This window comes from Gigantopelta aegis, chromosome 4 (genome assembly GCF_016097555.1).
Source record: "Gigantopelta aegis isolate Gae_Host chromosome 4, Gae_host_genome, whole genome shotgun sequence".
In the NCBI taxonomy this organism is placed as follows: domain Eukaryota; kingdom Metazoa; phylum Mollusca; class Gastropoda; order Neomphalida; family Peltospiridae; genus Gigantopelta; species Gigantopelta aegis.
The window spans coordinates 78,629,785-78,655,987 of NC_054702.1; the positions used below are offsets into that span (position 1 = coordinate 78,629,785).

General features: G+C 36.6%; 1 protein-coding gene across 3 annotated transcripts in view; it reads left to right on the top strand.

Moving 5' to 3' along the window:
- LOC121371160 (1-phosphatidylinositol 4,5-bisphosphate phosphodiesterase beta-4-like) overlaps nt 1-26,203 on the top strand; it is a 142,928-nt gene that overhangs the window by 61,752 nt on the left and 54,973 nt on the right. For all 3 annotated transcript variants that reach the window (XM_041496836.1, XM_041496837.1, XM_041496838.1), the window contains exon 5: nt 25,643-25,780. In XM_041496836.1, coding sequence (XP_041352770.1) covers nt 25,643-25,780 — 138 coding nt within the window. The remainder of the gene's footprint in view (nt 1-25,642; nt 25,781-26,203) is intronic.

Sequence of the window (26,203 nt, forward strand, 5' to 3'; positions counted from 1 at the left end):
ACAAATGATTTAATATTGGTTACTTAATTTAGTTTTAGGTAGTTTTAGTTTTGAGATAGAGGATCATGAATAGTTCTATAATTGTGAGTCATCTTTATTGACAGTATTTGACACTAGCATATATAAATAAACTATGGTCTGTTATCAAAACCAAAATATAAAATATGCTGTTGTTTATTCTAGTACATTTGTATATGTTTTACATCCTCTATTTTATCATAGACGATTGTTAATGTAAAAAAACAGCAAGAGAGCTTTTATATGTACTTCTCATTGAGGACCAAGGTCAAGGTCAAAGGGTTTTACGTGCACATTCAGAGCAAGCTGTTGTAGCGCACGCCTGCCGTGGGCACAGGTGCCGGCCTTGGCCGGCCTCTCTGTCCAAGACAGGAAAGGATTGAGGACCGCACACACTGTGACCTTTATATGTACCAGTCAGGTGCACTAAATTAATTGGACTGAACATACAAACTGTAACAGAATACCTTTAATGTTATATTACATTTAAGCAATTTTGAAGCAAATGAAAACTGCTGTATAGGCTTTTTTTCCAGTCAATATTATTAAAAAATGTACTTCGCATACTCTAGCGCAATATTCCGATAATGTCAGCAGACAGCAGATATCCAATATTGCAATATAATCTAGGACTTGGACCATCACACATTTTGAAAGTATATAAGCTTGATCAGTGACGACCGAGGAAGGAATGAGAGTCAGTGTATTAGGCTGGTTACCGAGGGTGTATTAATGAGAGGAGCTTCCTGTGGTCTTAACGTCACATCCTCCCTGATTGACAGGTTCTCTCAATACTCAGACAGACAAACCATGCATGACAGGCCCAGCTGATTCGATCATGTACAGCTAGCACTGGTGACATATGGACAGGACTAGTATAGATTATAGGGATGTTCCACAAATTAACTCATCATTGGTGGGAAGGTGGGTTTCTTTATATACCCACCATATACACTCACAAAATATCATTTGTTGATTGAGACTATGCATGCATGGTGTGTGAGTGTGGGTGGGGGTATGTGGCATGCATTGGGGGGGGGGAGGGTACATGACATAATCACTAGAATTTTTTTTTATACTGCCTGCCCTCATGAATTGGCACAGCCAGTGTTTTTTTTATCATTATATATTGTTATGGGGAAACTGGCAAATATAAAAGATGGGGTGGGGGGAAGAGGAGTTATTAGGTGTGTATGACTGTGTGTGTGTGTGTGTGGGGGGGGGGGGGGTCACGGCCACATGAGATCATTCTGGAACAGTCCTAACTTATTCTGCAGTCATGGTTATGGATAATTAGTCTTAGATTTTTGGTGCCAAATTCAAGAGCACCCAAAGTGGATTTTCAAATGGTGTACTATGAGACAACTGTGTGCCAAATTTCACGTTAGTATCTGGAAAGTGAATAGTTGATGGGAACCCTATTAGGTATATGTCTATTTAAATGCTCCCAGCCAGGTATTCTTGTATTGGTACAGTGTCATGCTAGCAATAGCATCTATACCAGAAGTATTCATAAATGTTTCCCTCTGACTCACTGAGTTGTCACATCACACCCTAATAAATATGTATCTACAAATCAGTGCCTAAAGCTGGGGATTAATCCATCAAACGGTGCACAGCCATTGTTTGTTGTGACACCCTCTCATCACTGATGTCGTTGCCATGGGTTTAGTTATCTGTTATGATACCTCATCCAAGAAGAATTAAAGTCCTTAAATAAAATCTTATGACTTTAATTATAGTGACTTGTTTCTTTTAGATTAATGTGATAATGGACCCCAAAAAAAACTATTTATGCAAATAGCACCTGTTAAGAAATTTTATCTTTTAATTCCTAATCCAGTACAGGTGAATTGCCTGAGCCAATTTCACAAACAGGAACTTTACATCTACTAAGCAGTAGTATGTTTACTAGTATTTGGTGTCTATAATTTCATGCATAAACGTATATCAGTATGTAAGATAGGTCATGGTTACGACGAAAGAAAGTGATTGTTGTGTATTGTACTGGTTGAAGTTAAAATTGTTTTTCATTCATAAACTTGCATTTATGTGCAAAACTATAGGTTACTAAATCCTTAATTACAAAACAATCCTTATAATTTCTGTCAGTTTGAAATATACATACATAATTTTCTTCCGTCTTTAGCAAAATCCATAATTAGGTAACTTTTTGCATTACGTAAGTAAATACCAGACATATGTAAAAATGTAACATTAATTACAATCTTTTGTGAATTTGGCTCAAGAGCTTTAGTCTAATATTGAACTAATTATTAAAGGTTACTAGAGATAAAATTGATTTCACCTAGAAGATAATTGTTTTGTATTTATAAAGAGACCTAGCAATCAATTAGAATCAATTTGATTTCACCTAGAAGATAATTGTTTTGTATTTATAAAGAGACCTAGCAATCAATTAGAATCAATTTGTTCACGGTAAAGCTATAGACTTTTCTTCCATTTGAGCACAAAATCCATTTTCTTCAAACAAGTCTACAGGTAATCGGTTAACTCGGATTGAAGTGGCCGTACCTGATTGCTTCTCTTAGTCTGATCATTTCATTTGAGGGCAGAGATTCGTCTTTCAGACAGCTAGAGCATGCGCTGAGTAATTGAGAAAAAACTTGAAAGAGGAAAAAAATCTCCTTAATGAAATCTGAGGAACAGTGTACATGTGTTTATGCACCAGTGTAAGTTTGCAAGCATAAAAATCTTTGCTTCTAGAAATTCACAATCAACACTCTTGCATACACTGATATGAATCACTTTGTGTGACATTGCCATGGTAACCACTATGGCGATATTGCAGAATAAATATTAGTCATTTCACGAACAGCTGTGTGTTATTACAAATGGAACCAAGTATTGAACTCAGCAGTTTGATAAAAATGTTTTGTTTTATATATTTGTGGGAAATATTGATGGGATGATAGAAGTTGCCCTTGACTTAGTATGTGTGGCTGGCTGGCTGGCTGGCTGGCTGGTTGACTGGCTGGCTGGCTGGCTGGCTAGCTGGGTTGACTGACTGGCTGGCTGGCTGGCTGGCTGAATGTCTATCTGTCTACTTGTCTTTCTGTCAGCCTATCTGTCTAATACCATATTTAGAAACTTAATTGTCCTAACTATTAACACTGTATTTATTAGAAGAACTACAGGATAGTATGCTCAAAACATGTACAATGATTTACTTTTTCAAAGATGTCTACCTTCTGATACACTATTAAAATATTGAATCACATTACTTTCCTCAAGGCAAAATTTGCCTGTCTAAACCTAGGATCTGTCATTTTAATCTGTCTCCTCTATTTGAATGACATGTCCAGTACATAACATGTGGGAGTCATGTTTTTACCATTCATGTATAATTCCAGTCAGTGAATACTATTTTATTATAAATGCATGGACTGGTCCAAAACATATCATGGGACTTTAAAAACACATTCATAGCTCCATAAACCTCAATGTTGCACTACTTTTGGCAATGATGAATCAGTAAATGTTATTGTTTAAAGTTATATTAATGTATGAAAGAATGTGAGAATTTTCTCATTCAACTTAGATGAACAGCAGAGAGCCAAAAGTCCTCTAGTTTTCAAGAGATATAGTCCAACCTAAAGTTCAACATAGGTTGAGATATACTAAAATATTGTATTAATTTCCTAAAGAAAGATTTTGATTGTTATTTCATATTTTATATTGATAAAAATAGTTATACATGTGGAATTACATGTATAAAAATTAAACTGAAATTTTCTTACATTATGGTTCATAGAACCGCTTTACACTTATGATTGAACAACTGCGCTACACCATTTATACAGAACAAGTTTGTTTTGTTTAACAACACCACTGGAGCACATTGATTAATTAATCATCGCCTATTGGATGTCAAACATTTGGTAATTTTGAGTTGTCATTAGAGGAAACCTGCTACATTTTTCCTAATGAAGCAAGGGATTTTATATATGCACTTTCCCACAGACAGGAAAGCACATACCACGGCCTTTGTCCAGTTGTGGTGCATTGGTTGGAACGACAAAAAACCCAATCAGCTGAATGGATCCACCGAGGGGGTTCGATCCTGCAACACAAGCACATCAAGCGAGCACTCAACTGACTGAGCTAAATCCCGTCCCGACAGTGTGTAATAAAGCCATTCTATAGTTCATGATCATGTTCAAACCTTAATTAATGTCTCTTGTGATAATACAGTAATAATGGCTCATTTAGCAACTTCAAATATTTTAATCATAAAACAGATTATGGAAAGTAGATCAGTACGATGTTTGTGTCCTTTTGTCATTTCTTCATTTTTCAAAACCATTGATTTTTTTTTTTGTTACTAGAATAGGTTGCTTATTTTTACTCGGGGCCCAATTTTTTTTTTTAAATTAGTGGTATTAAATTTCTCTCTGTTGGTGACAGACATATGTAAAAATAGATAAGTATTTTCAGTTGTAGATCAATTGGATGTACTATACAGAATGGCCGTGCACGTAATTAAGTTCTGGTATATTGACACTATACTAATCTGGGGGCGGGATGTAGCCCAGTGGTAAAGCACTTGCTTGATGCACGGTCGATATGGGATCGATCCCCATCGGTGGGCCCATTGGGCTATTTCTCATTCCAGTCAGTGCACCACGACTGGTATATCAAAGGCCATGGTATGTGCTATCCTGTCTGTGGGAAAGTACATATAAAAGATCCCTTGCTGCATCAATCTAATTAAAATTAGCTCCACTATTACATGTGGATCTAACACCAGCCAGTTGGAGCTCATGTCCACCAATCAAAACCTTACTTGCAGAATCCTGCCAGTGATTTAAAAATAATTTGAAAACATTCTGAATTATCCTGAGGGTATACGACATGTTTCGTGTGAATTACGAATGCCTTAAAACGTGTTTTATTTTATAAAATAAATAATTTGTAATGTAAAACTGAAGACTGATTTAGTTTTTTTTTTTTCATAAATAAATAAATAATTTTTATTGTAAAATTGAAGACTGATAACCCACCCCGTACGTATTGGTATGGTTCACTGTACTGCGGCCACTAAAATAGACTCGCCCGATATTTTTAGAATTTGTATGCTCCCAAATAACGTTATAAAAGGCGAAGTGTGATTGGTCAATATTTAAATTATTATTTACAGACGAAATGTTACCTGGACATTGGGGACTACGCAGTGTTGTTAGTTTTAAATCACTGGCAGGATTGTGCAAGTAAGGTTTTGATTGGTGGACATGAGCTCCAACTGGCTGGTGTTAGATCCACATGTAATAGTGGAGCTAATTTTAATTAGATTGTTGCTGCATTAGGAAAGATACAACGGGTTTCCTCTGACGACTGAAGAATTACCAAAAGTTTGACATCCAATAGCCAATGATTGATTAATCAATGTGCTCTGAACAAACTTTTATACTAATCTGCAGTACTTTTCAAGTGAGCAGTATTAGGGCTCGAAATAGCGGCCTAGCAGGTGAAATAGAAAATCCTCTTAAAAAATAAAAAAATAAATAAAAATTTCATTTCATTTGTTGAGACTGAAAGTACATGTACATGTATGAACAGTTGTCTTATCTGCTATCTGGATCATGATTCTGTAATATTTTAATTCTGGACATAATACTCTAAAATGATGTAAAATACCTCTGAGGTCATAATTTTTCACACACTTGATCCATAATGCTCCCTATACCCCATGCTGTCTTATGTCCAGCAAAGGAGCAAGACGTAGCCCAGTAGTAAAGCGCATGCCTGATGCACAGTCAGTCTAGGATCGATCCCCGTTGGTGGACCCATTAGGCTATTTGTCAATCCAGCCAGTGCACCACAACTAGTGTATCAAAGGCTGTGGTATGTGTTATCCTATCTGTGGAATGGTGCATATTAAAAAAATGTAGCAGGCTTCTTCTCTATCACTGTGTCAAAATGACCATATGTTTGACATCCAATAGCCGATGATGAATAAATCAGTGTGCTCTAGTGGTGTCATTAAACAAAAACAAAAAATTCTATTTCCAGCTGGCCATATTTTGTATTAGTAACTTGGACATTTCTTTTGACCAACTATTTAAAGAAAAAATAACAACAGGCCATATTTTACTTCCTATTTCGAGCCCTAGCTAGCTAAACATGATTCATTTCTATCATTGAGAAAGAAAGAAAGAAATGTTTTATTTAACGATGCACTCAACACATTTTATTTACGGTTATATGACGTCAGACATATGGTTAAGAACCACACATATATTGAGAGAGGAAACCTGCTGTTGCCACTTCATGGGCTATTCTTTTCGATTAGCAGCAAGGGATCTTTTACATGCACCATCCCACAGACAGGATAGTACATACCACGACCTTTGATATACCAGTTGTGGTGCACTGGCTGGAACGAGAAATAGCCCAATGGGTCTACCAATGAGGATAGATCCCACACCGACCGCGTATCGAGCGAGAGCCTTACCACTGGGCTATGTCCCGCCCCCTCTATAATGGAGGTGATGGGTTATATAGTGATGATGGTTATTATCGTATTACGAGTCCAACCAGAGGGTACTATAGGTTTCATGTCGGTTAATCCTGCTGTCTGTCTGTCTGTTTATCCCATAGATAGAAAGAAAGAAAGAAAGAAATGTTTTATTTAACGACACACTCAACACATTTTATTTACGGTTATATGGCGTCAGACATATGGTTAAGGACCACATAGATTTTGAGAGGAAACCCGCTGTCGCCACTACATGGGCTACTCTTCCGATTAGCAGCAAGGGATCTTTTATTTGCGCTTCCCACAGACAGGATAGCACAAACCATGGCCTTTGTTGAACCAGTTATGGATCACTGGTCGGTGCAAGTGGTTTACACCTACCCATTGAGCCTTGCGGAGCACTCACTCAGGGTTTGGAGTCGGTATCTGGATTAAAAAGCCCATGCCTCGACTGGGATCTGAACCCAGTACCTACCAGCCTGTAGACCGATGGCCTGCCACGATGCCACCGAGGCCGGTCCCCATAGATAGATTTATGGACTCTTTTTTTTTTTTTTTTTTTTTTTTTTTCTTTCACAATGCTGAATTTTGTATATAGCTTTATTGTGTATTGTTACAAACCAAGTTTCTCTTTCACAGTAATTTACCAATTTTTGACAGAGTTATGGCCCTTGAATTTAAGAGATATGAAAATTTGTCATGCCCGGCAGTGCGGACATGTATTACTTTAGCAATGCTCTCAGAATGCTTGTTTTGTGTTCGAGCTAGTGGTAATTTTCCACCTCACTATATGCTTCTGTGATTACCACTATCTACTCTGTTCTCTACACCTTTCCCCCATCAATAACCCCATGAATTAATTAAACCATAGATCTACTTTAGATATCTGTTCTTTGTGAAACTCTATTGTTGACAGTTTTACTCTGTAGCCTTTTATTTTAGCTGAAAATGTCAGACTGCATACATTTTTATTTGTTAGTGTATGTTATATATACATGTGGTATGCATTTATGTTAGCTACATGTATATGTACCTAGGTAAGTAAAAATATCGAAAACACTCAGATGATCTTTTATTATAAAAAGAGTCCTCTAAATCTGAAAGACTATACACACAGATTATGGACAAATGAAAATTGCTCCTGTAGCTGGACAAAACCATCAATCTCAGACACATATGGAAGTGACTTGAGCTTGGTTGTGTTATTGAATAGATACAGATGAGGAGAATTAAGCCTGTGAAGTTTTGGCCAGCCTAATCGATGCAGCTACTACTATGAGAAATTAGTTGGGGGAAATGAAAACAATCATATATGTACATTTATTTATATATTGATTATATTTATGTTCATTAAGTTTTAGCTGTCTGATAAATGAAGCTGTATATTCAGTGTTAAGGGTCTACCATGTAATTCCAATCTGTGGATGGAAACCATGACAACAAGCATGTACATTTATGTGCATATTAGTATGAAACATGGGAAGCAATGAATGCTTAACTGGCATTTTAAATTAGAATTTATGAAAACATTATATTTGTCATTTATTTGTTCTTGCTTTTGGACAGTTTCAGATGTCACTGATCAGTTAATTACCATCGTTAGTTGCCAGTCATGGTAAACTTCATTTGGATCATTCATACATGTATAATCATTTCATTTTAATTCACACAAATGCATAAACACCACAAGACTAATAGACTTGAAGCAGTGTTTAAGCTGTTCACCCCTGGGAATCTCTTTGAGACACTAGTTAATGTGTTAGAGCAGGGTGGTATACCATATACTGTAGATCCTGAAATTAATGCGATCATAATATTAATGTGAAAAATTGAATTTTGTGTTATTCGCATTAATAATATAACACATTAATTTCTATGTTTTGTCTATGTGTCCCATATTATTAAAACAAAGCAAAGATTAAAATTCTAATATGTTTATAAAAAACAACTCCACAATAGTCCCTCCAAATGCCAGCCAGTTGTGACGACTGCAGGGTCTTTGGCCACTCTATAAAAAGCCGACACGATTCATCGCATGTGAATGGGTTTTAGCATGCTAATCCTGAGGTCGACCGTTTCTTTGTTTTGATCTCACCAAAAACACTAGGGACTAAACAGGTTATTAATTGATGTATACACAGACATGTTAGTGAGTTGATCTCATTGAAGACACCTGTAACTTGGATTTGACTGAAAAGTACACAGACGTATCTTCTTAGGAAAGTAATATTTCAAAGGGAGGCCACACGTATTAATTTCATGTTGCATTTTAGTCTGCCCATCATCACTCACATTAATTTAGGGACGCATTAATTTCAGGATCTACAGTATGCCATTGTATCAGTATTGTATCAATACTGATTTACCATATGCAGTGCTAGCTCTAGGTGATCAGAGAATTTCCCCAAATTACAATGTACCTAAAAAACGAAGAAAAATCTATAGCTATCAGTTATTACACATTTTTTTTTAGCCAAATTAAAATAAAATTTGCCAGTTGTTCTTAAAATTCACAATTGGCAAATTTGGCGAGTGGCAGAGCTAGCTCTGATATGAGCAAGTTTTAAAATATTAAAATTTCAGTAAATATACCTGCCATTAAGTAAAACAGATAAAAAATATCTGTTTAAAAAAAAATTGTTTTGTTTAATGATACCACTAGAGCATATTGATTTATTAATCATCGACTATTGGATGTCAAACATTTAGTAATTTTGATATATAGTCTTAGAGAGGAAACTTGCTACCTTTTTTCCATTAGCAGCAATAAATATTTTATATGCACCTATAGGATAGCACATATAACGGTCTTTGGTATACCAGTCGTGGTGCACTGGCTGGAACTAGAAATAGCCCAATGGGCTTACCGATGTGGATTGATCCCCCACTGACTGCATGCCAAGCAAGTGCTTTACCACAGGGCTATATCCCGCCTCAGATTGTCTGTTATGTCTTTTAAATTAAGATTCATATTCATCTGAGTATAGGAAGCAAAAAAAAACAATCATGACAAACTGTGAATTGGTGAAGCTGTTCACACAAAAGTTTATCATGCTTTTTCGGTTCATACCCCAATAATCTAAATGCATTAATACAATCCTTATATTTAAATGTGAAACATATTTATTAATAAAAACACAAAGAAGATCACATTTCATTTTGAATTTTGTGTTTTGTTCTTGAACAGTGATACTCAATAAGACAGTACCTGTATAAAGTTACCTCATCATATATAATGCTGACGACATAATTATAATGATTATGTTCATCAAAAATGTAACAAATTGAGTGCTTGCTGGAGGTGCTTGCATCGCAGGATTGAACCACCTTTATGGATCCATTCAACTGATTGGCTTTTTTCTCGTTTCAACCAGTGCACCACAACTGGTCATCGACCGTGGTATGTGCTTTCCTGTCTGTGGCAAAGTGCATATAAAAGATCCCTTGCTGCATTAGAAAAAATGTAGCGGGTTTCCTCTGATGACCGTGTCAGAATTACCAAGTGTTTGACATCCAATTAATCAATGTGCTCAAATGGTGTTATTAAAAAACGGATGATGCATATAAAAGGTCCCTTGCTGCTAATCGAAAAGAGTAGCCTATAAAGTGACGACCATGGGTTTCCTCTCTCGATATCTGTGTTGTCTTTAACCATATGTCTGACACCATATAACCATAAATAAAATGTGTTGAGTGTCGTTTAATAAAACATTTCCTTCCTTATTAAAAAAACTAACTTTTTTTTTGCTATGGTTGGACCGATGGGATAGCTTTAAACTGCAGTGAATATAACAGAAATGTAATTCTTATAAAAATATATCTAATGACATTACTCCAATGCAAATTAGTTGACAACAAGAGCATGATGGGAAAATCTGTACATGTATGAACTGACCATGGCAATACAACAGCTTACAAAACTCGTGGGAATATAGTGATGGAATGAACCTAATATGTTAAGTATAGCATCAATGGTCTTCTGTATTAATTTCATCCAAAAGCAATAATAAAAGCTCCTCTGTTACGGAAATTAAACACAGAAAATCCAATGTGTCAAACTTTCACATGAACAACGTGGTGATATTGGATCATGTAAAATTTGAACATTATGTTGGTATTTTTTAATGAAACCTAACCCTAGCCCTAATTCAGCGGAAGGCCCTGTGTATAGAATTGAGATACAATCAGCAGGTGGGCCACAACTCGTAGATTCATTTAGAGTGGGTACACTGAAAATATCACTTGATATCAGTATATAGGTATTGAGGGGCAGGATGTAGTCCAGTGGTAAAGAGCTCACTTGATGCACGGTCGGTTTGGGATCGATCCTCATAGGTGGGTCCATTGGGCTGTTTCTCATTCCAGCCAGTGTACCATGACTGGTATATCAAAGGCTGTGGTATGTGCTATCCTGTCTGTGAATTGGTGCATATTAATATCTTGCTGTATTAGGAAAAATATAGTGGGTTTCCTCTGATGACTATGTGTCAGAATTACCAAATGTTTGACATCCAATAGTAATGATTAATTAATCAATTTGCTCCAATGGTGTCATTAAACAAAACAAAACAAACGTTTCTCTCTTTTTTTCAGTATAGGTATCTGTATTTTGTCAATTAATACTGAATACCATACTAATACAGCACTGATATCGAACCTGAAATTTCAATACTGCTCAGCTCTGTATTGAGTGACATCGATAACATCTTTTGATGGTATCTAGACTTTCATGTTACACAATATGGCATTCAAGTCCACACTTGCCTTTATTAAGAAATCATAATGGTGATAAATGCATCGGATTATAGGTCTGAAGTTATCAAATCAGTTGAACTGGTTCATCATTTCTCTCAGTTCTGAATGACAGGCCCATGACGTGCTCACTCAATCCAGGAAAGACTGCACTCATTACCTCAACCTTGGAAAGTCTTCAGTAATTATAGGCTTATATACAAACCAATAACTAAACTAATAAATATATCTACTGATAACAGTACTGCATATATAGCTGTTACTCATTATGTGGCTGTTTTTCTTTCATGTGTACAATTTAGTGGCCATCATGTGCAGTGGGACTCGGTAAAAACCAGGTTTTTGATGAGATAATTTAAAGTGCTATGAGGTTTTACCCCAGTAGTTTTTGATATATACAAGTCTAAAAATCAATTGTAAATTTTAAAGATTCCCTAAGTCTACACACAGCTGATATGACAGTTTTGAGGGTATAAGGAAAGAAAGAAATGTTTTATTGAACGACATACTCAGACAAAAAAATCATTAACAAAATCATAATAATAATTTAAAAAAACAAAAACAAAAAACCCACACCACAAAAACAAACAAAAGAAAACACACAAAAAACACACACAAAACACAACAACAACCAACAATGAATATGGTTTCGTTTTGATAGTTATTCCCATTTAGCTTCATTCCTCAGAAACAGAATCAGTCAAAGGTCGATAGTTCCTATAAATGATTTGTTTACATTGAAAATATGTTGCAGATGTGTTTTAAATAGATTCATCTTTTAAATACTTGCGGGATGTCACTTGAAGTTTGTAAATTAACATGAAAGTAATGTGAAAAACCTAGTCTTAAGCGCAATATTTCAAAATAGGTTTGGGATTTGATTTTGTTTGTTTGACACATGATGTTGATCACTTACCAAGTATCCTTAATAATGTTTTTGTTATTAATACATACATAATTGTTTATTTCCTGTTGTCTTAAACCTGCATGGCAAACCCAGTTATTTGTACCAGTTATGTGCTAAGATAATTATGCACAGGGACCAGGTAATTTATGGACAATATTAAATTAAATTGATAAGCTTGGAAATTTTAAGTGCCAGCATTATGTTATAGTGGTTGTTATCTGTTTGAGATGAAATGTCATACAAGGTACATACTAATAATTGGACTTTTTGGGCGATTCATTATCATATTGTTTATTTGTTGATGAAATGTTAACATTGATGACAGTCAGTGTGATGAAACTAGATACTGTAATATTGTGTGAGCAATTGGTTTCCAGAACAAGCTTGATATCTTTATAGCTCATTATTATTATATACTCTTCAAAAAAAGAAACGCAAAAGGGTACAAATGGGTTATAACTCCGATTTTATGTTTCCTACCGGTTCATGCTTTGTGAATATAAGGTCATTGCATGTCCCAAACACATTCCCACGGTTACATTCGATAAAACGCAGCTACTGTACAATAAAGTTCCAAAATGTGAATATTCGCAAAAACGCAGCCACGTGCAAACCATGTCACCACTGCACGTGCGTTGTCTGCACGTGCAACATGAACACCGACAGTATAAAAGTGCAGGGTGTTCGCTTGCCTGGCCTCTGTATCTGGCCGACAGTTGACAATCCAGGACATGCCACGTCTCAGTGAACCGCAGAGAAACAATGCCATCGGCCGACTAGACGCAGGCGAATCCAGAACGGCCGTTGCCAGGGCATTCCATGTGTCCCCAAGCACCATCTCCAGACTGTGGGACCGTTACCAGCAACATGGATCAACACGTGACCTCCCTAGATCCGGTCGACCACGGGTCACTACCCCCGGGCAGGAACGCTACATCCGGGTACGCCACCTTCGGGAAAGATTGACTACTGCCACCTCCACAGCCGCAGCAATACCAGGTTTGCGCAGGATATCCGACCAGACCGTACGGAACCGCCTACGTGAGGTAGGAATTCGTGCCAGACGTCCAGTTCGAGGTGACATCTTAACACCACAACACCGTCGACTCCGACTGCAGTGGTGCCAGATTCATTGACAATGGATGTCGCGTGTATAGGCGTCGTGGTGAACGTTATGCGGCAAACTGCATGCAGGAAGTGGACAGATTCGGCGGGGGTAGTGTCATGGTGTGGGCAGCCATCTCACACACTGGCAGAACTGACCTGGTCCACGTGCAGGGCAACCTGAATGCACAGGGCTACATTGACCAGATCCTCCGGCCACACATCGTTCCAGTTATGGCCAACGCCAACACAGTGTTCCAACATGACAACGCCAGGCCTCGCACAGCACGTCTCACAACGGCTTTCCTACAGAACAACAACATTAATGTCCTTCCTTGGCCATCGATATCACCGGATTTTAACCCAATTGAGAATCTATGGGACGAGTTGGACCGACGCCTCCGACAGCGACAACCACAGCCCCAGACCCTGCCCGAGCTGGCAGCAGCCTTGCAGGCCGAGTGGGCCACCATCCCCTGGGACGTCATCCGTACTCTGGTTGCTTCAATGGGCAGGCGGTGCCAGGCAGTTGTCAACACACGCGGAGGCCACACCCGGTATTGACTCCAGATGACCTTGACCTTGGTGGTGTGTCCTGTCACTTACTCACAATGGACTAGAGTGAATTGTGAACAATCCTGCAACATTTGGTAATTATCGGACTCACCATTCAATAATTAAATCAATTCTCCAAATGTTACGACAATGTGGTTTTGCGTTTCTTCTTTTGAAGAGTATATATATGAATTGGTGCATCCTAAGTGCCTGAAGCTTTTTATTTGTATGAAGATTGAAAACGTTTGCTATTTTTGAATTCGCATCCTACGTGTACACTCTGATAAAAACAGATTATCACACTTCTGTTTGTCAGTGCTCGGGTAATAATACCTAGCTATTTCTATGCGTTTAGAAACATTAATAGATTTCTCATCTAATCAAACATTACTACAAATCTATGGTGTCTTGGTAGGATATTAACGCTTTCATTAGCCACACGGTGTGTGACCAGGGACCTTTAGTCGGCATTGACGTAGCTTACCAATATTGCCTCTCTTCAAGGCACCACGCACTGATAAAGGAATACTCTCTAAAATTAAATTAATCAATAGTTCGGCACATCAACGTGTGGAACCAATGTGGAAGAAAACCTGAATTGTTGCAGCTTAAAGAAGCTGGTTTCTCGAACGTCATGTCGTCGATAATAATGACTTCTTCATCTTCTCATATTCAAATATCTATTCTTTTTGTAAGCTGTATCCACTGGGACCTGATATTTAAAGCATAATTTGCAAGTTGGATTATTACCGTATTTCCCCTAAACTAATGACCCTGATTCCATTCAGTTATCTTTGACATACTGTTAGTTGTGGTATTTTGTTCATGACAAATGGAAATTTATGAGGTGGATATTTTAATAAAGTTTTTCAAAATGAGGTGACTAGTCAGTCGAATTGCACAGTTGTCACCAAAGGATTCACTTAATATTACAACATTTTTTATTGTTTTATTTTATTAAAATAGAGTAATTATTATTTTCTTTCAACAATAAACTCTACCTCTTAAGTAAATTGTCTCCCATCACAATTCATATTTATAAGGGAAAAAATAAATGTTCTTTTGGTGGGTTTATTTTATATATATTTTTTATTATTATTTATTTGTTTGTTTAAAAAAAATGTATGTGTGTATGTATGTATGTATGTATGTATGTATGTATGTATGTATATATATATGTATTAGTTTATTCTTGTGAGGCAAATCTAGTGCATCTGCACACATACAAAAATAATCATTAAATATTGAATCAACATAATATTAGAACTGTTAAAACATTTAAAATAAACTTATTGACATATTTGGTTAATCTGTACAATGTTTTTCACCATGTAGTCATTGTACATTTATGAATAAAAGTATGTCTGGTTAATTCAGATACTTTTAAGAACATACATGTATACTATACAGTATATATGTGGGTTTTTTGTACACTGTTTTATAAACCTTTTTGGGTTTGGGGTTGTTGTTTTTTATAATTTGCATTCAAAATAAATTAAAGGATATTATATTGGAGGGGTGGGTGGTTACAATTGCTTGAATTATTTTTAATTCTCGTATGGAATGGCACTGAAATACTGGAATTGGGGAAAATACAATGTATTAGAAGAATGTGCATATCATTTTGGAAAATACTATTTTGAAAATTTCACTTTACTGTTAGTTAAAATACAACTTTTTATTACTGAATATCATTTTCATATTTTTGTATATCAACATATTTGATAACTGTTTAATAAAGTCTAACTGTATTCTGCACCACCCAGCATTTTCACATTCATTAATATAAAATTATATTTATTTATAAATACAGTCAGACTTCCATTAACTCGATAGTGAAGGTACAAAATTTAAAAAAATAAATAAAATAATGGTGGATAGTGGATAAAAATAAACATAATAGTTATATGCCATGGGACAATTTTTCTATCTCAATATTTCCTGGGCTAATAATAATAATAATAAAAAAAAGTTGTTTTTATTAACAGCACAACTATAGCATATTGATTAATTAATCATCAGCTATTGGATGTCAAACATTTGGTAATTCTGACACGTAGTCATCAGAGGAAACCTGCTACATTTTTCCTAATGCAGCAAGGGATCTTTTTATGCACTTTCCCACAGATGGGAAAGCACTACCAATAATAATCTTTTATTTAATTAGTACAAAACTATTCTGCCCTATATATAAGCCCTTCTCTACAAATCAAATTGAACTACATTATTACAATATACAGTGAAACTTTTCTAAACCGGACATGCATGGGACCAAGAATTTTGTCCGGTTTTCAGAGGTTTGCATTGATACAAAACCTTTTGTTGTACTCTGTCATTTGTTTGTGCTGGTGTCCTATTCATGTTTGGCTTTATATATATAGTGAAGATGAATCCAATAGTTAATAATCCAATAAAGAACCTTTGATGTAAGATATTTTAATATTTGCATATATATATTTAAATCTTTTAATAATTTTAAGTTTATCATTGAGTGATAGTTCAATACAGTGAAGTTTAGCTAGACGTTCCATATTGTAAATCGATATGGCAATGAAATGCTACTGACATCTTTTCGACATGCAAAAGGAAACATTACTTTTGCCTACTCTTTATTTTGCTAAATAACAGTTTTAAAACAAATTCAAATTCAAACAATAGAAAGACAGTGGATTAAATTCATTGTTGTTTCATGATCCTTGAAGCAAACTATAAATATCTATAAATATTTTTGCTATGAATATCAAAGCTGTCACTTGATCTTCAGTTGCTTAACTGTTATTTGCCAATGTACCCAGTGGTATGTAACAGTGATTACACATCTAATGGCTAGCCTGAACATGTATATATTGCACCAACTATGTTCGCAGTGAGGTGATCCGGCGGAAGATGGTGAAATAACAATAAACAAAACAATTAGTGGCTCCATAATGATTGACAATGGTCTAGTCATCCGGTTTTCAGAGGTACAAATTGCACTAAATAAAGAGTTTGGGACTGAATTATTTGTCTGGTGTTTAGTTTAGAGAGGTAAACTTTAGTGTTAAAAGATGTGAAAAATACAGGAATTTGGAAAACGTCCAGTTTTGAGGGAATTCCTGTTTAAGAGAGAGTCCAGTCTTGAGGGGTTTCACTGCATAATATAATATGTTATATAACTATACAATGTATGCAGATGTGCGTAATGAGATAACAGAGGTTGTTATGACCACGTTTGACTATACCACTGTGTAATAAAATTGCAAAGCGGCTTATATTTTATTGCATTGATATATAGTGATAAACATTTTGATTCCCTGTCTTTGTGTGGAATGTGATTGTGTTTTCAGATATATTATAACATACCTAAGGTTGTTGACTCTGTATATTGAACAGTGTTCATGGATTGTCTCTAAGCATGAGTCGGCAACAGTATGTTTCAATTACAGGTCAGCTTGGCCACTCGAGAACAATTGTTACTGGCGCCGTATTAAATTTAACCACCCCAGACTATTGCATTGAATGGCAGAACATATTAGTAGTAACTATACAGAAACACAGTGGAATTATTATATATTATAGTGAATCCTGTCAAAACCGGCCAAATTTTATGGTCTCAAATTTTCTAAAAACGCGACCCTTTAAACACCTGGATCCTGTCTATATCGGATGAACATTAGGTCCCCAGCGTGATCCGGTTAGACAGGTTTCACTGTATCACATTTTTTGTGTTAGTATGAATAAATGATTGTTTGGCAAACTGTTTGAAAATTCATAGTCATCCTTTACACATCAGAAAAACAGGTGACTGCCAGTTTTCAATCCTGGATACAACATATTCTAGTCTATGATCTCAAAATCTGCATGCTAATGACAGAATATATAATATGTGCTATCATAATAAATACTAACCTGGTAACTGTTGAATATTAGCATGAGTGTGGTTATTTATAACATAATGAGGACATGCAGGATGTAACTCAGTGTTAAAGCGCTTGCTTAATGTGTGTTCAGTCTAGGATCGATCCCCATTGGTGGACCCATTGAGCTATTTCTCATTCCAGCCAGTGGCCATGGTATGTACTATCCTGTCTGTGGAATGGTACATATAAAAAATCCCTTACTACTAATAAAAAAATGTAGTGGGGTTTGTCTCTAAGACTACATGTCAAAATTACCAAATGTTTGATATCCAATCGCAGAGGAATAGTAAATCGATGTGCTCTAGTTGTGTCATTAAACAAAACAAACTTTATAGTGTAATAAACACCAGTTTTATATTTCAACAAAAGTATCATAATGTAAGTGCAATTAATTTTTTTTTTTTAAATGTTGAAATGTCACCTGAGTAGTGGTATATTAATTATTAAAGGCATACTGTCACAGATTTAAGAACCTTATTTCTTTAAAAGTGGATAATAAATAAAAATTACATTAATTGTTGGAAACCATATCTAGCTATCGCATCACCTTAACTAAACCGTGGTGGAGTGAAATCCATGTCATCCCTCTTGGCAAGTTTAGTTTTAAATGTCATTAATAAATGGAGTATGGTAGTTATGAAAATGGTTGAATAAAGTACATTTAGGGACAAATCAAATTATATTTGTTCAGGTAATACTTTGTTAGACCATTAAATAGGTCAGTGGTCTGTGACAATATGCCTTTAATATCTTGTTTGATAATGATGTTAGTGTTGACATTCTTGTCAGTATATAGGGTGTTTATAACATCTGCGTACATGCACTTGTAAGATTAAATAACCTTGTATAACATGATCAAAGCAGTCTGTAAATGTCAAATGCTGTTGTGTGATCTCACTAACTACAAACTCCATAGCTGAAAAATTCTGTCCAGCAGTGATTGTGCATTACACTATAAGGAAATGTAAACGTAAAATATGTTTGTAGGTGCTTCAATATGGATGCAGCCCAGTGGTAAAGCATTCGCTTGATGCACGGTCAGTCTAGGATCAATCCCTATCAGTGGACCCATTGGGTTATTTCTCGTTCCAGCCAGTGCACCACAACTGGTAGATCAAAAGCTGTGGTATGTGCCATCCTGTCCAGGATGGTGTATATAAAAGACCCCTAGCTACTAATGAAAAAAATGTAATGGGTTTCCTCTCTATGACTGACTGTGTCAAAATGACCAAATGTTTGACATCCAATAGCTGATGATTAATAAATCAATGTGCTCTAGTAGTGTTAATAAACAAACAAATTTTAATGTGAAACAAATATGGCAATTTTCAAAGCTTATTTTCATGGCTATGTGATATTTTGTAACAATGCATGGTATCAATCTTCTTGGTACTAAATTTTCCATTCTTACAAAGTGATTAAATGTGAAAAGTACAGATGACTTTTATAAAGATTCTGTACTTGACAGCAGTGCAACTCGACAATAAGTGAAAAAAGAAAGAAAGAAATGTTTTATTTAACGATGCACTCGACACATTTTATTTACGGTTATATGGCGTCAGACATATGGTTAAGGACCACACAGATTTTGAGAGGAAACCCACTGTCGCCACTATATGGGCTACTCTTCCGATTACCAGCAAGGGATCTTTTATTTGTGCTTCCCACAGGCAGGATAGCACAAACCATGGCCTTTGTTGAACCAATTATGGATCACTGGTCGGTGCAAGTGGTTTACACCTACCCATTGAGCCTTGCGGAGCACTCACTCAGGGTTTGGAGTCGGTATCTGGATTAAAAATCCCATGCCTCGACTGGGATCCGAACCCAGTACCTACCAGCCTGTAGACCGATGGCCAACCACGACGCCACCGAGGCCAGTCGACATAAGTGATGTCAAACAGTGTATTGCTCTGGTTGATAGTCTGCAGACTATTTATATATATAAAAGACAATCGATCACATGTCCACTGTGAATGCTCTTAGCATACCTGTACTGTGCAAGGCTGTAGGTGTGTGTGTGTGTGTGTGTGTGTGTGTGTGTGTGTGTGTGTGTGTGTGTGTGTGTGTGTGTGTGTGTGTGTGTGTGTGTGTGTGTGTGTGTGTGTGTACAAAACAAATCCGGTAAAAATAACAGAAACTTCCTGGTTATTGATATTAATGTTTTAAAGGTAGGGTCAACTCAAACAAGAGCCTTATGTGTTGGAAAGATGCATACCCGGACCACCAACACATACTGACACTTTAGCAAATGAAAAACGCGTAATTTTAGAGTTAATAAAAAAACATGATTATTCCTGCTGACTGGGGGCAGCCATTTTGTTTCGTTTTTGTGACGTCTGGTGGGATAGCTTGGGGCGAAGTGACGTCAGCTCCTGACCATCTCCTGTATGTACAGTGTAAACAAAAGCAGTAATTTTTGACAAGGCACTTCTCTTTGATCAACCTGACTTGTAAAACAGCATTGATATGCTATGTTAGAGCAAAAACGACAACCCACGATACCCAAGTGATAATTTTCTTTTCTTTGGGACTACGTAATTGGTCAGTTCTGTGGTTTTAGATAGAAAAGTCTACTTAATCAATAGTTTTACAGAACTATTTACAGTAATAAACCATGTCCATTACAATTTTAGGGGCGACAGGTAATATTCCACAATACCGGTATGTATTTTTGTGTCTAGACAGCGTCAATTAATTGGCTCGTCTGGTTACCAATCAAATACACATCTGCCAATCAGGAATCACAGGTAGAAGCAACTAACAGCATAGACCAATTAACTAAGAAAACACTCCGTGTATCATTTCAGTATGTAGATTAATGCATGGGAAAAACATTGTTAATTGTTTCGACTTGTTGTGTTGTCACTTTGACAATGGTATTTTATTTTGTATTGAAAAATAATATATATAGTGCTGGATATACTTATTGCTGGCTTACTGGGATATGTATTATTACAGAACATTTCAATGTATGACTATTTATCATCCCTCAAAACCAGGTAGATTGTGTTTCTCTAGTTCTAAGGCTCATTCCTAACGTTACGCGTTAAGTATTACGTAACCACCAGCTCGCCAGAGGGCGTACTCACCGAGATGGTACAAAAGATGGTATATATAATAGCCGTCACATTTAACCATTTTATTAATTAACTATATGATTATACGTGTTGATATTAAGCAATAATGTGTATTATATATCGTTGAATATGCATACCAGGCCAAATGCCTTAATTGTCCTCTCCTTTAAGTATTTAACCTCCCTGAAATGGCTGCAAAATGGTATTTTAAAGCCTCTAGATTTATACATTTCCTGGGGGCATGTCCCCAGCCCCCAAAGTGTCTTGTGCCTTCCATACTCATCTGTTCCATGAATTCACCTGCCCCCCCCCCCCCCCCCCCCTCCCCAATTTATTATTATTATTTTTTAAATCCTAGCTACGGCCCTCCTATTTAAGTTGATTGCTAATGAGTTACTTTCATTGTAATTCCCTTGTAAAATATCTTTTAAATATTGGTATTTTAAAATAAATATTGATGTACATGTACCATTACTTACTTGACTTTGCTTCATTATACAGTCTGTCTGAAACAAGCATTTTGTATTGCCTGCATGTTTTTTTTAGCTTTTAGCTAGTCCACAGGGAGTATTTGTGTGTGTTTTAAAATCTGTAGTCCACGGGCAGTACACAGGATATTACGGTAGCACTTGTAGCATTCATCTCATTTTCTGGTTTTGATTTCCCTGGATATTAAATAAATGGGTTTATTTAAAATAAGATATTTTCAACTGCATCAGCTCAGAGATAATTAAAATGAAGACGTATTAGTTTATTAATGAATGTATGAGGGTCATATATCAGATTTTCAGTTTATTAAGATGAATATGAAAATGAAACAAATTTTAAATCTGAACAGTGCAGATGATGTTTTAATTTTATGAAGATTGTACTGGACAGCAGTGCTGTCAAGCAAGATATGCTTAACTTAGATAATTAAAATGAAGACATATTAGTTTACTAATAAATGTATATTAGTTATACAGTGAACCACTTTAACCAGACACCAACGGGACCAAGTACAAATCTGAGGCCTAATTCACTAAACTCTTGCAACTCTGCGATCTCACAGTGCAATTCTAAAAGACTTGCAAAGAGGATGCTTTGTTGTCTAGCAGAGACTAAGAGACCTTTGTGAATTAGGCCCCTGGTTTTAAGGTGTATTAGGTTTATAGAGATACTTTTCTGTATTAATATTTAAAAAACCAGACACCAATGGGACCAAGTACAAATCTGGTTTTAAGGTGTATTAGGTTTATAGAGATACTTTTCTGTATTGATATTTAAAAAAGCACTTAAAAAACGTCCAGTTTTGAGATAAATCCGGTTTATAAAGGGTTTGGTTTGGAGGGGTTTAACTGTATGTAAGATTTTTCAGTGTTTGTATTATACATGCTCATAACTCTAAGACTGTATGTCAGAATTATCAAATGTTTGACATCCCATAGCCGATGATTAATAAATTAATGTGCTCTAGTCGTGTCGTTAAACAAAAACAAACTTTAACATTCTCACAAAGTCATCAAATGTGAAAAGTGCCGATGACTTTTCTAAAGACTGTACCTGACAGCTGCAAGTAGTGTAGTTGTTTGTTTCACCATCTGGTTTTGATTGCCCTTGATATTATTATTAAATAAACATGTTTATATGAAATAAGATATTTTTAACTGAGATCATTGAAATGAAGATGTATTAGTTTGTTAATGAATGTATATGGGTCGTATATCACATTTTCAGCTAATGAAGATGAATATGAACGTGAAACAAATGAAATACAAGTAGTTTTTTGTTTAATTATCTCTTGTTCCTGGTATTGTTATTTGATTTGGATGATGTGGGAGTAGGATACAACTTAATTAGTGGTAGACTGCTTTCCTGAGATAGACCCAGTGGTAAGATTGATTTTCTTAAAGAGACAGCCAGTCTTCGGCTTACTGTCATTGTAAGACATTGTATGTGTGTGACTGACAGAGTCTTTTTAACTACTAAAACTACATATTAAATATATTTTCTTGTTTAGAATATCAGTATTTGTATATACCAGTACAGTGTGTATTTATATATACAAGGTATTTCTGATTATTCTAAACTAGTAATCCAAATTCAATTTGGCCTTAAATTAATGTTGTATATGTACTAAAAAAGAAGAAGATATATTTCGGAAGTAAAAGGAAGATTGAGTTACATTTCTGAAGTGAATTTATCTTCTAAAATGCAGTCAACTCCTACTTTGACTTGAAAATTGCCGCAGTTCATTTAAAAAAACATAAAAGCCCAATATGTCATTGCTACAAATACACAACACTTGGAATGTTTATAAAACATTGAGACATAATTTAATTGCTACATTTTTAGCAAGAATGTTCAAAATATAAAAACCATTTTGTGGTGCAGAATTGGCAATAGGAAAATCAGTGATGGACAGTACATACTGTAGATCCTGAAATTAATGAGTCCCTAAATTAATGCGAGTGATGGTGGGCATACTAAAATGCAACATGAAATTATTGCGAGTGGCCTCCCTTTGAAATATTAACTTTCCTAACACCACACGTCTGTGTACTTTTTGGTTAAATCCAAGTTACAGGCATCTTCAATGAGATCAACTCAATAACATGTATGTGTACACATCAGTTAGCCTGTCTATTCCCTATTGTTTTTGGTGAGATCAACTCAAAGTGTATTTTTGTGGCAATCATTTACATAGCATGTGTAGGTACCTAAATCTGGCTAACCTTTAGCATACATGTACCATTACAATTGTATGCCAACACAGTTGTAGGGAACTTGAACAGTAAAGACAAAGTAACTGTTCATCTCAGGATTAGTGTGCTAAAACCTCTCCACCCACGATTGATTGTGTCGGCTTTTGACAAGGTGGCCAAAGACCCTGCAATCGACACACGTGGCTGGCAGCTTGCTGGATTATTGGACAATTAGTCTGTTTCATTTATAATGAATTGTGCTCCAGTTGTTTTACAAATGTATTAGAATTTTAATCTTTGTTTGTTTTAATAGCTTGTGACACATAACTTGCTGAACTATTCGACAATTAGTTTTTCTCAACTACAATGAATTATTTTCCAGTTCTGTTTTATAAATATACTCTTCAAAAAAAGAAACGCAAAAGGGTACAAATGGGTTATAACTCTGATTTTATGTTTCCTACCGGTTCATGCTTTGTGAATATAAGGTCATTGCATGTCCCAAACACATTCCCACGGTTACATTCGATAAAACGCAGCTACTGTACAATAAAGTTCCAAAATGTGAATATTCGCAAAAACGCAGCCACGTGCAAACCATGTCACCACTGCACGTGCGTTGTCTGCACGTGCAACATGAACACCGACAGTATAAAAGTGCAGGGTGTTCGCTTGCCTGGCCTCTGTATCTGGCCGACAGTTGACAATCCAGGACATGCCACGTCTCAGTGAACCGCAGAGAAACAATGCCATCGGCCGACTAGACGCAGGCGAATCCAGAACGGCCGTTGCCAGGGCATTCCATGTGTCCCCAAGCACCATCTCCAGACTGTGGGACCGTTACCAGCAACATGGATCAACACGTGACCTCCCTAGATCCGGTCGACCATGGGTCACTACCCCTGGGCAGGACCGCTACATCCGGGTACGCCACCTTCGGGAACGATTGACTACTGCCACCTCCACAGCCGCAGCAATACCAGGTTTGCGCAGGATATCCGACCAGACCGTACGGAACCGCCTACGTGAGGTAGGAATTCGTGCCAGACGTCCAGTTCGAGGTGTCATCTTAACACCACAACACCGTCGACTCCGACTGCAGTGGTGCCAGATTCATCGACAATGGCCTCAACTGCGATGGAGACGGGTGTGGTTCAGTGACGAGTCCCGATTTCTGCTCCGACGTCATGATGGAAGATGTCGCGTGTATAGGCGTCGTGGTGAACGTTATGCGGCAAACTGCGTACAGGAAGTGGACAGATTCGGCGGGGGTAGTGTCATGGTGTGGGCAGCCATCTCACACACTGGCAGAACTGACCTGGTCCACGTGCAGGGCAACCTGAATGCACAGGGCTACATTGACCAGATCCTCCGGCCACACATCGTTCCAGTTATGGCCAACGCCAACGCAGTGTTCCAACATGACAACGCCAGGCCTCACACAGCACATCTCACAACGGCTTTCCTACAGAACAACAACATTAATGTCCTTCCTTGGCCATCGATATCACCGGATTTGAACCCAATTGAGCATCTATGGGACGAGTTGGACCGACGCCTCCGACAGCGACAACCACAGCCCCAGACCCTGCCCGAGCTGGCAGCAGCCTTGCAGGCCGAGTGGGCCACCATCCCCTGGGACGTCATCCGTACTCTGGTTGCTTCAATGGGCAGGCGGTGCCAGGCAGTTGTCAACACACGCGGAGGCCACACCCGGTATTGACTCCAGATGACCTTGACCTTGGTGGTGTGTCCTATCACTTACTCACAATGGACTAGAGTGAATTGTGAACAATCCTGCAACATTTGGTAATTATCGGACTCACCATTCAATAATTAAATCAATTCTCCAAATGTTACGACAATGTGGTTTTGCGTTTCTTCTTTTGAAGAGTATCTATTAGAATTTTAATCTTTTTTTGTTTTGTTATCTTTTAATAACGTGGGACACATATACAAAACAGAAATAAATTCAAAATACACACAAATTTAAGCAGTTGGTCCTTCCTTTACAAATTATCTGAAAGAAGAGTCAGCAACTCGAGACTCTCCATTTAAAACTAACAGGAGAACAATTCATTACAAAGATCCATTGTCATATGTAGAACAACAGATTTCATTTTAAATACATTTTATAATTGCAGGATCCAAAATTAGTCCCTGAACTTGAGCAGAAGGGTTCTGGTAGCCTGGAGTCGCGTACTGTCACAGTATGCAGTGGCCTGGACCTAGTGAATATCAGCTACACCCCCATGATTGCACACTCTTCAGAAATAGCCAGGGTATAGCAATTACTACATATGTATGGATTCTGTTGTACTCATACTTATGCTTATCGCTAGTTTACTGCTACTACTGCTCTTGTCTTCAATATAAAGATTTTTTTTTTTTTTAAACAGAATATTTGTATTTATGCATGCCCATAGAAGGTTAAATGCACAGTTTTAATTTTGTACACATATTTGAAAGAACTTATATATGATTTCAAACATACTTACATATCTTAGTGTTATATATTCTCACATATTTACCTGTCCAAATGTTATCTTGGTCATGTGGACTCAATAACTGAACAAATGTCTTGTCTTGTCTTGTCTTGTCTTGTCTTGTCTGTCCAAATGTAATAAACATTTCACATTGATAATCAAAATAATAAAACTATTTTGGATTAATAATGCCTGCACAATTTACCTTAATAAAATATG